At 50.2% G+C, this 13,877-nt stretch overlaps 1 protein-coding gene across 1 annotated transcript; it reads left to right on the top strand.

Moving 5' to 3' along the window:
• Positions 1-1,870: 1,870 nt before the first annotated feature.
• On the top strand, positions 1,871-13,514 carry LOC131196878 (thialysine N-epsilon-acetyltransferase-like). Its single transcript, XM_058180305.1, has 7 exons — positions 1,871-1,939; positions 7,290-7,341; positions 8,459-8,539; positions 10,441-10,524; positions 11,306-11,407; positions 12,439-12,479; positions 13,197-13,514. The coding sequence occupies exons 1-7, from the start codon at positions 1,871-1,873 to the stop codon at positions 13,401-13,403; spliced, it is 636 nt and encodes a 211-aa protein (XP_058036288.1). The 3' UTR covers positions 13,404-13,514.
• Positions 13,515-13,877: the final 363 nt, after the last annotated feature.

Raw genomic sequence — 13,877 nt, 5'->3', positions numbered from 1 at the left:
GGATCTCCCAGCTTGGTCCCTTTAAGCCCTGCGGACTTCAACTCCCAGAACTCCCCAGCCAGCAGAGCTGGGAGTTGAATTCTGGGAGTTGAAGTCCACACACACACACACACACACACACACACGTTCCCTGGGCAATGCCCCCTCCCCACTCTGACAGTCTTTGTTTTTGGCAACTGGCAACCGGGAGCGACAGTTGTGTTACTTTCGCGATCTCCCTCAAGAGCTTCCTTCCGACTCCTTTCCCTGTCCGAAAAGACACAAACACACCTCAACAACGCAACACAATTTGGCAAGAGACCCCCAACCCGCATGTCAAAGCCCACAAGTAAAGGTGAGTTTTGCACATGCTCCGGAACCCCTTGAACTCCCTACCCTATACCTTGGACGTTGGTGGAGAGGCTTTCCAGAGGGACAAAAAATACGTCTTGGACTTATGACGCCTGTCAAATCTCAGGGTGCTTGTTGAGTTGCTGTAAGGAAGAAACACGGAAGGGGGTCCATTTTTGCTCTTCTGAGGTCTGGTTTTCCTCTCCAATTGCAATAAATGAAGTGTTCAAGAAAACAGGGAGTCCACAACTTATGACCGTTTGTTTAGTGACCGTTTGAAGTTCAAAGGACACTGGAGGGGAAAAAAACCCCTGACTTACGACCGGCCTTCAAACTTGGAAACCGCTGCACGGTCCCATGATCAAAATTTGGATGCTTGGCCGCCGACTCGTGTTTATGACGGTCGCAGCGTGCAAGAGTCATGTGATTGGCGACCTCCCCTTCTGACAAGCAAAGAGTCAATGGAGGAAGCCGGATTTGCTTAACGACCGTGCGATCTATCTAACGACAGCAATAACTTGCTTAACAACCAGTGGAAAAAAAAATAGGATTGTAAAATTGGGCGTGATACACTGAACAACCGTCTCGCTTAGCCGTGGAAATTCTGGTCCCAGTTTTGGTCGTAAGGCGAGGACTGTGTGGAAAGGAAAGAAGCAACTTAGAACGAAAGAGAAATTTCCTGACAATGAGGACAATTAACCAGTGGAACTGCTTGCCACTAGAAGTTGTGGGTACTCCAACACTGGAACTTTTAAAGAAGATGTTGGTTAAACGTTTGTCTGAAGTGATGTAGGGTTTCCTGCCTGAGCAGGGGGTTGGACTAGAAGGCCTCCAAGGTCCCCTCCAACTCTGTTATCCTATCTGCTTTCTATCTATCTCCTAGCTGTATTTGTCCTCCTGTACCGCTGTGGCTCAGCCCATCAGCCCATCAACCTCACCTTGACCAGGCGCATGATGTCCTTCAGGTCCCTGGGGGCGCACGGGCGGACCACAAAGCTCATGGTTCCCAGTCCTCCTCTGCCTGCCTCTGAGCTCAGCCCATTGCTTTAAGGGCAGGAGAAGGGGGGGAACGTGGATTTCCTTTCGCACGCACAAAAGTTGTGCTTTTGTCAGGTGTGGCAGGGAAGGACCTGCGCCGCGGAGGGGCCTTGCCAAGATGAGAGCCTGCTGGCAGTATTGCCTCCAGCCATACCAGCCCAGTGCGCAACCATCACACACTTACACACCACACGGACCCACAACCTGCCACAACTCTCTTTCATTCTCTGGAATTAAAGAGCCGAGAAAGACCAGAAGAGGAAGCGAAACTCTCACATTTATTGTTTCTTTGTGTATTTGCTGTAAGTGGCTCAGAGTCGCTTCTCATGGGCGGCCGTATAAATGTGAAATAGAATAAAATGCTAAAAAACTTAATAAATGGGAAAACAATAAATGAAATAAAGCCAAACAAAATAAATAAATAAAAGCATTAAATATAATAGTAATAAATTATAATAAAACCATAAATTAATAAGGTAAAGAGAATAAAGTCATTAACTAAATGAAACAATATAGAAACAGGGAAGGGTCTTCAGAGGGAGCCCAGCTGGACCACCTGATAAAATTACAGGTAGACTCCGACTCCCAGAATTCCTCAGCCAGCTATGAATGGACTCTGACTCCCAGAATTCCTCGTCCAATTACAGGTAGACTCTGACTCCCAGAATTCCTCGTCCAATTACAGGTAGACTCCGACTCCCAGAATTCCTCAGCCAGCTACAGGTGGACTCCAACTCCCAGAATTCCTCAGCCAGCTACAGATGGACTCCGACTCCCAGAATTCCTCAGCCAGCTAAAGGTGGACTCCGACTCCCAGAATTCCCCAGCCAGCTACAGGTGGACTCTGACTCCCAGAATTCCTCAGCCAGCTATGAATGGACTCTGACTCCCAGAATTCCTCAGCCAGCTATGAATGGACTCTGACTCCCAGAATTCCTCGTCCAATTACAGGTAGACTCTGACTCCCAGAATTCCTCAGCCAGCTACAGGTGGACTCCAACTCCCAGAATTCCTCAGCCAATTACAGGTAGACTCTGACTCCCAGAATTCCCCAACCAGCTACAGGTGAACTCCAACTCCCAGAATTCCTTGTCCAATTACAGGTAGACTCCGACTCCCAGAATTCCTCAGCCAGCTACAGGTGGACTCCAACTCCCAGAATTCCTCAGCCAGCTATGAGTGGACTTGGACTTCAACTCCCAGAATTCCTCAGCCAGCTATGAATGGACTCTGACTCCCAGAATTCCTTGTCCAATTACAGGTGACTCTGACTCCCAGAATTCCTCGTCCAATTACAGGTGGACTCTGACTCCCAGAATTCCTTGTCCAATTACAGGTGGACTCTGACTCCCAGAATTCCTCAGCCAGCTACAGGTGGACTCTGACTCCCAGAATTCCTCGTCCAATTACAGGTGGACTCCAACTCCCAGAATTCCCCAGCTGGCTTCAGGTGAACTCTGACTCCCAGAATTCCCCAGCTGGCTTCAGGTGGACTCCAACTCCCAGAATTCCCCAACCAGCTATGAATGGACTCTGACTCCCAGAATTCCTTGTCCAATTACAGGTAGACTCCGACTCCCAGAATTCCTCAGCCAGCTACAGGTGGACTCCAACTCCCAGAATTCCTCAGCCAGCTACAGATGGACTCCGACTCCCAGAATTCCTCAGCCAGCTAAAGGTGGACTCCGACTCCCAGAATTCCTCGTCCAATTACAGGTAGACTCTGACTCCCAGAATTCCTCAGCCAGCTATGAGTGGACTTGGACTTCAACTCCCAGAATTCCCCAGCTGGCTTCAGGTGGACTCTGACTCCCAGAATTCCTCAGCCACCTATGAATGGACTCTGACTCCCAGAATTCCCCAGCCAGCTACAGGTGAACTCCAACTCCCAGAATTCCTCGTCCAATTACAGGTAGACTCTGACTCCCAGAATTCCTCAGCCAGCTATGAATGGACTCTGACTCCCAGAATTCCTCAGCCAGCTATGAATGGACTCTGACTCCCAGAATTCCCCAGCCAGCTACAGGTGGACTCCAACTCCCAGAATTCCTCGTCCAATTACAGGTAGACTCTGACTCCCAGAATTCCTCAGCCAGCTATGAATGGACTCTGACTCCCAGAATTCCTCAGCCAGCTACAGGTGGACTCTGACTCCCAGAATTCCCCAGCCAGCTACAGGTGAACTCCAACTCCCAGAATTCCTCGTCCAATTACAGGTAGACTCTGACTCCCAGAATTCCTCAGCCAGCTATGAATGGACTCTGACTCCCAGAATTCCTCAGCCAGCTACAGGTGGACTCTGACTCCCAGAATTCCCCAGCCAGCTACAGGTGAACTCCAACTCCCAGAATTCCTCGTCCAATTACAGGTAGACTCTGACTCCCAGAATTCCTCAGCCAGCTATGAATGGACTCTGACTCCCAGAATTCCTCAGCCAGCTATGAATGGACTCTGACTCCCAGAATTCCCCAGCCAGCTACAGGTGGACTCCAACTCCCAGAATTCCTCGTCCAATTACAGGTAGACTCTGACTCCCAGAATTCCTCAGCCAGCTATGAATGGACTCTGACTCCCAGAATTCCCCAGCTGGCTTCAGGTGGACTCTGACTCCCAGAATTCCTCAGCCAGCTACAGGTGGACTCCAACTCCCAGAATTCCTTGTCCAATTACAGGTAGACTCTGACTCCCAGAATTCCTCAGCCAGCTATGAGTGGACTTGGACTTCAACTCCCAGAATTCCCCAGCTGGCTTCAGGTGAACTCTGACTCCCAGAATTCCTCAGCCAGCTACAGGTGGACTCCAACTCCCAGAATTCCTCGTCCAATTACAGGTAGACTCTGACTCCCAGAATTCCTCAGCCAGCTATGAGTGGACTTGGACTTCAACTCCCAGAATTCCCTAGCTGGCTTCAGGTGGACTCTGACTCCCAGAATTCCTCAGCCAGCTATGAGTGGACTTGGACTTCAACTCCCAGAATTCCTTGTCCAATTACAGGTAGACTCTGACTCCCAGAATTCCTCAGCCAGCTATGAGTGGACTTGGACTTCAACTCCCAGAATTCCCCAGCTGGCTTCAGGTGAACTCTGACTCCCAGAATTCCTCAGCCAGCTACAGGTGGACTCCAACTCCCAGAATTCCTCGTCCAATTACAGGTAGACTCTGACTCCCAGAATTCCTCAGCCAGCTATGAGTGGACTTGGACTTCAACTCCCAGAATTCCCCAGCTGGCTTCAGGTGGACTCTGACTCCCAGAATTCCTCAGCCAGCTACAGGTGGACTCCAACTCCCAGAATTCCTCGTCCAATTACAGGTAGACTCTGACTCCCAGAATTCCTCAGCCAGCTATGAGTGGACTTGGACTTCAACTCCCAGAATTCCCCAGCTGGCTTCAGGTGGACTCTGACTCCCAGATTTCCCCAGCTGGCTTCAGGTGGACTCCAACTCCCAGAATTAAGTGGGAGTTTTGCAAGTGGGAAGGGGCTTTTAAAGGGAGGAGGAGCTTTGCAAGCAGAAAGGGGGTCTTAAATGAGTTTTGCAAGTGGGAAGGGGCTGTTAAAGGGAGGGAGCTTTGCAAGCAGAAAGGGGGTCTTAAAGAAAGGAGTTTTGCAAGTGGGAGGGGCTGTTAAAGGGAGGGAGCTTTGCAAGCGGAAAGGGGGTCTTAAAGAAAGGAGTTTTGCAAGTGGGAAGGGGCTGTTAAAGGGAGGGAGCTTTGCAAGCGGAAAGGGGGTCTTAAAGAAAGGAGTTTGCAAGTGGGAGGGGCTGTTAAAGGGAGGAGGAAAGAAAGAAAGGAGTTTTGCAAGTGGGAGGGGCTGTTAAAGGGAGGGAGCTTTGCAAGCGGAAAGGGGGTCTTAAATGAGTTTTGCAAGTGGGAGGGGCTGTTAAAGGGAGGAGGAGCTTTGCAAGCGGAAAGGGGGTCTTAAATGAGTTTTGCAAGTGGGAGGGGCTGTTAAAGGGAGGGAGCTTTGCAAGCGGAAAGGGGGTCTTAAATGAGTTTTGCAAGTGGGAGGGGCTGTTAAAGGGAGGGAGCTTTGCAAGCGGAAAGGGGGTCTTAAATGAGTTTTGCAAGTGGGAAGGGGCTTTTAAAGGGAGGGAGCTTTGCAAGCGGAAAGGGGGTCTTAAAGTGGGAGTTTTGCAAGTGGGAGGGGCTGTTAAAGGGAGGGACTTTTGCAAGAGGAGGGTCTTAAATGAGTTTTGCAAGTGGGAAGGGGCTGTTAAAGGGAGGAGGAGCTTTGCAAGCGCAAAGGGGGGGTCTTAAAGAAAGGGGGAGTTTTGCAAGTGGGGAAGGGGCTTTTAAAGGGAGGGGGAGCTTTGCAAGCAGAAAGGGGGTCTTAAAGCAGTTTTGCAAGTGGGAGGGGCTGTTAAAGGGAGGGAGCTTTGCAAGCGGAAAGGGGGTCTTAAAGAAAGGGCAGTTTGCAAGTGGGAAGGGGCTTTTAAAGGGAGGGAGCTTTGGAAAGTGGGGTCTTAAAGAAAGGAGTTTTGCAAGTGGGAGGGGCTGTTAAAGGGAGGGACTTTTGCAAGAGGAGGGTCTTAAATGAGTTTTGCAAGTGGGAAGGGGCTGTTAAAGGGAGGAGGAGCTTTGCAAGCGGAAAGGGGGTCTTAAAGAAAGGAGTTTGCAAGTGGGGAAGGGGCTTTTAAAGGGAGGGGGAGCTTTGCAAGCAGAAAGGGGGGGGGGTCTTAAAGCAGTTTTGCAAGTGGGGAGGGGGAGCCTTGCAAGCGGAAAGGGGGGGTCTTAAAGAAAGGGGCAGTTTTGCAAATGGGGAGGGGGCCTCAAAGGGAGGGGGAGCTTTGGAAAGTGGGGTCTTAAAGAAAGGAGTTTTGCAAGTGGGGAGGGGGCTGTTAAAGGGAGGGGGACTTTTGCAAGAGGGGAGGGGTCTTAAATGAGTTTTGCAAGTGGGGAAGGGGGCTGTTTATTTATTAATCAAATTTCTAGACCGCCCTTCTCCCGAAGGACTCAGGGCGGTGTACAGCCATATTAAAATACATAGATAGACAATGAATTTAAAATAATTTTAAAATGAAATATTTAACCGGCCAATTGAACTAAAAATAATAAAACCAATTAAAATCAGTATAAAGTTTAAAATTTAAAATTTAAAAGCTAAAAAATCTAATCCAGTCCTGCGCACCTGAATAAGTGTGTTTTAAGTTCACGACGGAAGGTTCTAAGGTCCGAGAGTTGGCGAAGTCCTGGGGGTAGTTCGTTCCAGAGGGGGAGCCTTGCAAGCGGAAAGGGGGTCTTAAATGAGTTTTGCAAGTGGGAAGGGGCTGTTAAAGGGAGGGACTTTTGCAAGAGGAGGGTCTTAAATGAGTTTTGCAAGTGGGAAGGGGCTGTTAAAGGGAGGGAGCTTTGCAAGCAGAAAGGGGGTCTTAAAGAAAGGAGTTTTGCAAGTGGGAGGGGAGCTTTGCAAGCGGAAAGGGGGTCTTAAAGAAAGGAGTTTGCAAGTGGGAAGGGGCTTTTAAAGGAGGGAGCTTTGCAAGCGGAAAGGGGGTCTTAAAGAAAGGAGTTTTGCAAGTGGGAGGGGCTGTTAAAGGAGGGACTTTTGCAAGAGGAGGGTCTTAAATGAGTTTTGCAAGTGGGAGGGGCTGTTAAAGGAGGGAGGAAAGAAAATAGACCAAAGAAGGGACAGGCCAGCCTGCAGAGCCCCTTTGGTCTCCTGAAGGGGTCTTAAAGAAAGGAGGAGGAAGAAAATAGACAAAAGAAAGGAAGAAAAGATAGACAAAAGAAAGGAGTTTTGCAAGTGGGAAGGGGCTTTTAAAGGAGGGAGGAAGAAAGAAAATAGACAAAAGAAAGAAAATAGACAAAAGAAAGAAAAAGAAGAAGAAAGAAGAAAGAAAGAAAATAGACCAAAGAAGGGACAGGCCAGCCTGCAGAGCCCCTTTGGTCTCCTGAAGGGGGTCTTCTCTCTTTTGCCCCCTCCCAGGAATTGGCAGCCTTTGAAAACCTCTCCCAGCAGGTCGAGATCACGGAGGAAGGTGAGGCCAGAGCGGTGGGCTTCCTCTGTTATTAGGGGTGGGGGGGTCCTGTTCGGATGGCCTTGAATGACTGACAGCCACAGAGAATAAGGGGTCCCCACCTCAGAGTTAAGAGTTAATCCTGGACTTACAACGATTCATTTAGTGACCGTTTGTTGTGTCTTGCCCGCCCTCAGAGCAGCCGGGGCCTTCTTACCTGCTCCCGCACACTGAGGAATGTATGCCTCCCGGTCCCAGTCCTGGCTCCATGCCCCCACAAACTGCAGAAGAAGGAAGGGGTCTTAAAGAAAGGAGGAGGAAGGAGGAAAGAAAATAGAAGAAGGAGGAGGAAGAAAATAGACAAAAGAAAGGAGTTTTGCAAGTGGGAGGGGCTGTTAAAGGAGGGAGGAAGAAAATAGACCAAAGAAGGGAGACAGGAAGGAGGAGGAAGAAAGAAAGGAGTTTTGCAAGTGGGAGGGGCTGTTAAAGGGAGGAGGAGCTTTGCAAGCGGAAAGGGGTCTTAAAGAAAGGAGTTTGCAAGTGGGAAGGGCTTTTAAAGGGAGGAGGAGCTTTGCAAGCGGAAAGGGGGTCTTAAAGCAGTATTGCAAGTGGGAAGGGGCTTTTAAAGGAGGGGCTTTTAAAGAAAGGAGTTTTGCAAGCGGAAGGGGGTCTTAAAGTGTGAGTTTTGCAAGCGGAAAGGGGTCTTAACTGAGTTTTCAAGTGGGAAGGGGCTGTTAAAGGAGGGAGCTTTGCAAGCGGAAAGGGGGTCTTAAAGAAAGGAGTTTTGCAAGTGGGAGGGGCTGTTAAAGGAGGGACTTTTGCAAGAGGAGGGTCTTAAATGAGTTTTGCAAGTGGGAAGGGGCTGTTAAAGGAGGGAGCTTTGCAAGCGGAAAGGGGTCTTAAAGAAAGGAGTTTGCAAGTGGGAAGGGGCTTTTAAAGAAAGGAGGGAGGGAGGAAAGAAAGAAAAAAGAAAGAAAATAGACAAAAGAAAGGAAAGAAAATAGAAAAAAGAAAGAAAATAGACAAAAGAAAGGAAAGAAAAAGAAAAAAGAAAGAAAAAGAAGAAGAAAGAAGAAAGAAAGAAAATAGACCAAAGAAGGGACAGGCCAGCCTGCAGAGCCCCTTTGGTCTCCTGAAGGGGGTCTTCTCTCTTTTGCCCCCTCCCAGGAATTGGCAGCCTTTGAAAACCTCTCCCAGCAGGTCGAGATCACGGAGGAAGGTGAGGCCAGAGCGGTGGGCTTCCTCTGTTATTAGGGGAGGGGGTGTCCTGTCTGGATGACCTTGAATGACTGACAGCCACAGAGAATAAGGGGTCCCCACCTCAGAGTTAAGAGTTAATCCTGGACTTACAACGATTCATTTAGTGACCGTTTGTTGTGTCTTGCCCGCCCTCAGAGCAGCCGGGGCCTTCTTACCTGCTCCCGCACACTGAGGAATGTATGCCTCCCGGTCCCAGTCCTGGCTCCATGCCCCCACAAACTGCAGAAGAAGGAAGGGGTCTTAAAGAAAGGAGGAGGAAGGAGGAAAGAAAATAGAAGAAGGAGGAGGAAGAAAATAGACAAAAGAAAGGAGTTTTGCAAGTGGGAAGGGCTTTTAAAGGAGGGAGCTTTGCAAGCGGAAAGGGGTCTTAAAGCAGTATTGCAAGTGGGAAGGGCTTTTAAAGGAGGGAGCTTTGCAAGCGGAAAGGGGTCTTAAAGCAGTATTGCAAGTGGGAGGGGCTGTTAAAGGGAGGAGGAGCTTTGCAAGCGGAAAGGGGGTCTTAAAGAAAGGAGTTTGCAAGTGGGAAGGGGCTTTTAAAGGGAGGAGGAGCTTTGCAAGCGGAAAGGGGGTCTTAAAGCAGTATTGCAAGTGGGAAGGGGCTTTTAAAGGAGGGGCTTTTAAAGAAAGGAGTTTTGCAAGCGGAAAGGGGGTCTTAAAGTGTGAGTTTTGCAAGCGGAAAGGGGTCTTAACTGAGTTTTCAAGTGGGAAGGGGCTTTTAAAGGGAGGAGGAGCTTTGCAAGCGGAAGGGGGTCTTAAAGTGTGAGTTTTGCAAGTGGGAGGGGCTGTTAAAGGGGAGGAGTTTTGCAAGAAGGGAAGGGGTCTTAAAGAAAGGGGCAGCTTTGCAAGCATGGGGGGGGCCCTCTTAAAGTGGGGGTCCTTGCTTCCTCACCCACCCACCCGCCTGCTTGCCTTGACCCCACGGGAACCCCGCGGGCGCCTCTCCACAGCTCTTGCTCCGCAGTCGGACTTCGGGGCTCCAGCTCCTGAGCCAGCTCTGCCCCCCCTGCCCCCCCCAACCATGGGAGCCGCTTCCAGAGTTCTCCCCTCCCCCACCCCTCAAAGTTGACGTCCCCACGTCTGGGGTCTGCTAGAGGAGACCCTCGCCCACGGGGGCGACCTGCACGAATCCCAATGAAAGGAATAAGGCTGGGTCTGCCCCTGCTGTCTCCTGAGGGGAGGGGGCGCATTGCCCCCCCCCCCATGGGACAGGCCAGCCTGCAGAGCCCCTTTGGTCTCCTGAAGGGGGTCTTCTCTCTTTTGCCCCCTCCCAGGAATTGGCAGCCTTTGAAAACCTCTCTCAGCAGGTCGAGATCACGGAGGAAGGTGAGGCCAGAGCGGTGGGCTTCCTCTGTTAATTAGGGGAGGGGGTGTCCTGTCTGGATGACCTTGAATGACTGACAGCCACAAAGAACAAGGGGTCCCCACCTCAGAGTTAAGAGTTAATCCTGGACTTACAACGATTCATTTAGTGACCATTCAAACTTACAAGGGCATTGCAAAAAGTGACGTAGGACCGGAAAGGTTGTAAAATGGGGGAAAACTCGCTGCTTAACCCATGTCCTGCTTAGCAACATAAATTTTTGGGCTCAGTTGGGGTCCTAAGTCGGGCGCTGCCTATATTCATCAAAGGAAAAGGTTTCCTGCTTGAGCAGGGGGTTGGGCTAGAAGACCTCGAAGGGCCCTTCCACCCTTGCTATTCAGTTATTCAGAAAGGATAACTAGATAAATAGAGCCTGCTTTTATCCACAAATATTTTCCCTTTCAGGAGGTCCGGCGTCCCTTTTGGGGGGTGGGGTTTGTCTTCATGGGGTTCCCCCCTCCCCTTTCTAAATTAACTTTTCTTCCCCTGGGCCTGAGCAGGGCTGTGCGAAGATGGCTTCGGTCAAGACCCCTTCTACAAATGTGTGGTGGCTGAGCTGCCCCCTGAATGCCGGAGCAAAGAGGGTGAGGAGGGGTCCCCTTAATATCCGGAGGGGGGGGGGTTGAACCCCACTGGGGAGGTTGGGGTTTGTTAACCTCAGTAACTTTGAATTTCAATTCCCACAAGTCCATGCTTCTTAAAGTGCTGGTTGGGGAATTCTGGGAGTTGAAGTCCACAGAACTTCAAAGTCCTCCAGACCTAAGCAGATCAGATGACCCAGTAAGGCGGGTATGTCCAGAATGGCCTGAATTGACCACCGAGGCCTGGGGGTGGGGGGAGGTCCCACCAGATGCCCGGCCAGGATCTTAGGTGTGGATTGAAGTCCGGTGGCTATAAGTGGACATCATAACTTTGGATGGGTGGATGGATGGATGGAAACTAATCGAGGAGAGAAGCAACTTAGAACTAAGGAGAAATTTCCTGACATTTAACCAGTGGAACTGCTTGCCACCAGAAATTGTGGGTGCTTCATTACTGGAGGCTTTTAAGAAGAGATCGGAGAGACATTGGTCTAGAATGCTACAGGGTCTCCTGCTTGAGCAAGGGGTTGGACTAGAAGACCTCCAAGGGTCCCGTCCAACTCTTGTTAGTCTGCTAAGGGAGAGGCGCTGCTTTGAAGTGGGCAGTTTGGGGCAAGTTTGGGGCCGGTGGTCTCAGCGGACGGGGCGGCCCAAAAGAAAGCACCCGATATGGTTGAACTAGGCTGTCCAGAAATGGGCGAAGATCCTAATTCTGCCCCTGGGAGAGGTGGGAGCTTTCAAAACAAATTAAAATTCTATTTTTTCTCCTCTCTCTTCCCTCCAGGCCACACCGTCATAGGTTATGGCCTCTATTACTTTACCTACAGCACCTGGAAAGGCAGGAACGTCTACACGGAAGACCTGTACGTGATGCCAGAATTTCGGGGTGCGTAGCTTGTTTGGGGTGAGGAGGGTCGGGGCAGGAGCCCGGCCAAACGGGAAAGGAATTCTAGGGTTTTTTTGTAAATGGGTGCCTGCCTTCATCTACACAGGTGTGCAGGCAGTTTAAAAGCTCAAATAACAGCTTTCTACCACCATTGAGTCCCAGTATTTCTGTTGCTATGCGGGACGGTCATTAAGCGAGTTTTGTCCCGTTTTACGACCTCTCTTGCCAGAGTTGCTCTGTTGACTAGCCTTGGCAGAAGGTCGTGAATGGGTCTCGCGTGACCCCTGGGATGTTACAACCGTCGTAAATACGAGTCCGTCGCTAAGCATCAAAAATTTTTGATCATGTGACCACGCGGAGGCTGCAGTGGTCGTAAGGATGAAACACGGTCACTTTTTTCAGTGTCGTCGTAAGTTGGAACGGACACTAAAGAAACGTAACGTTTAGTTCTTCATTATTGCTCTGCCAGATCTTTGCAGTTTAGTCCTTGGGGTTACGGCCATAATGGAGGCTGCCTATTCTGGTCGTAAGTCGTAACGGCTGTGAAATGGGCGAGGGACCCAATGTTATGACCTCGTTTGCGCTGGTGGATGAGCAAATGCCACGGTTTTATGTTATGCCCTGCCGTCGCTAAGCAAACCCATTGTCCCCTACGCCACAATTTTGTTGAAAACCAGAAACAAACGCAAAATACGGTCGCTAAACTGTGAGACATTGCAAACGACCATATAAACGACGGTTATAAGTGTGTGACGTGTGGTCACAAGACTCCCCCCCCCCTCGGGGCTGTCAGAAATTCATATCTGGTTTTAAGACTCATTTCTGAGTTCGTTGTAACTTCTAATGGTGTCGTAAGTCGAAAGTTTGGCAAAGTTTGGCAAAGTCCAAAGTTTGGCAGAGGGGCCAAATTCTGCCCTGCCCCCTTAACCTCCATCGCTGATGCTGACCCACATGAGCTGCCCTGGGCCCCTTTGGGGTCTCTTGCCAAATTGTGTTGTGTTGTTGAGGTGTGTTTGTGTCTTTTCGGACAGGGAAAGGAGTCGGAAGGAAGCTCTTGAGGGAGATCGCAAAGGTAACACAACTGTCGCTCCCCGGTTGCCAGTTGCCAAAAACGAAGACAGTCCGAATGGGGAGGGGCATCGCCCAGGGAGTGTGTGTTTGTGTGTGTGTGTGTTTGTGTGTCCTTGCAAGCTTCCATATCGCTTGGCCCCACAAAGCTGGAATCATTAAAGTAGGAAGTCTCCAAACGTGGCCCCTTTAAGACTTGTGGACTTCAACTCCCAGAATTCAACTCCCAGCTCTGCTGGCTGGGGAGTTCTGGGAGTTGAAGTCCGCAGGGCTTAAAGGGACCAAGTTGGGAGATCCCTGCTCTCTTAAGCCAACGTTTCTCAACCTGGTCCGCTGGAAGATGGGTGGACTTCCACTCCCAGAATTCCCCAGCCTGCCCTGTTGATTGGGGAATTCTGGGAGTGGAAGTCCACGAGTCTTAAAGGGGCCAGATTTGGAGACCCCCTCCATCAGATGATCAATCCATCAAGAAAAGGCATCATTATGACCCCTAGACCAGGGGTCTCCAACCTTGGTCCCTTTAAGACTTGTGGACTTCAACTCCCAGAGTCCCTCAGCCAGCAAAGCCACAAGTCTTAAAGGGACCAAGGTTGGAGACCCCTGCCCTAGAACATCACAACTCACAACATCACAACCTCATTTGCCCACCCACCCAATTTCTGGCCCCCCTCTGGATCTCCTCTGCTCCCAGAGAGCTAAGCCCCTCCTCTTTGGCCCCCAGATTGCCTTGGAGAAAGGCTGCACCCAAATGAGGCTGGGGGTGCTGGACTGGAACCGCCCGGCCATCGATTTCTACTTCCGGCGAGGGGCGGTGGACTTGACGGCCGCTGAGGGCTGGCACTCCTTCCGGTTTGAAGCCGAGGCCCTGAAGCAGCTGGCCCTGGGCGAGGGGGGCACAGGAGCCGGGCTGGGGTCTTCGAAGCCGTAGGGGGCCGATCTCTGCATGGGTTTCTTCCAGCCCCTAAGAATCTGTGCAGGCTGACTCAGGATGTAATAAACTGGCAATACAATAGTCATTAAAGTCTACATTTCTAATAAATGCCTTGGAATTCAGAGTTTTCTTCTTTTAGTTAGTTGTGGCAAACTAAATTACTCTGTTTTATAAGAGAGAGAGGGAGGGAGGGACGGAAGGAGAGAGTGGGAGGGAGAGAGGCAGCGGATGGATGGATGGATGGATGGATGATAAAATGAATGGATAAATAGATACATAGATGATAGACACTTAGACAGACAGAGACAGGATGGATGGATGGATCCATCAGGCAGGCAGACACAGATACACAGATATAGATTAATAGATGAGATAGATAAATAAATGATAGATGAGATATAGAATAGATAGACAGACAGACAGACAGATAGATGGATGCTGCCCAGAGTCACCAAGAATAAGTTAAGTGGC

Source organism: Ahaetulla prasina, chromosome 4, assembly GCF_028640845.1.
Source record: "Ahaetulla prasina isolate Xishuangbanna chromosome 4, ASM2864084v1, whole genome shotgun sequence".
Classification (NCBI taxonomy): domain Eukaryota; kingdom Metazoa; phylum Chordata; class Lepidosauria; order Squamata; family Colubridae; genus Ahaetulla; species Ahaetulla prasina.
This window is presented reverse-complemented; position numbering and strand designations above follow the sequence as displayed.

What these genes read in the sequence shown, in the direction of transcription:
- LOC131196878 (XM_058180305.1), top strand. Translation starts at nt 1,871, where the DNA reads ATGAAACAATATAGAAACAGGGAAGGGTCTTCAGAGGGAGCCCAGCTG. An exon ending in ACCACCTGATAAAATTACAG is followed by an intron (nt 1,940 to 7,289) that starts GTAGACTCCGAC and finishes GCCCCCTCCCAG; the next exon opens with GAATTGGCAGCCTTTGAAAA. An exon ending in GGTCGAGATCACGGAGGAAG is followed by an intron (nt 8,540 to 10,440) that starts GTGAGGCCAGAG and finishes GGGCCTGAGCAG; the next exon opens with GGCTGTGCGAAGATGGCTTC.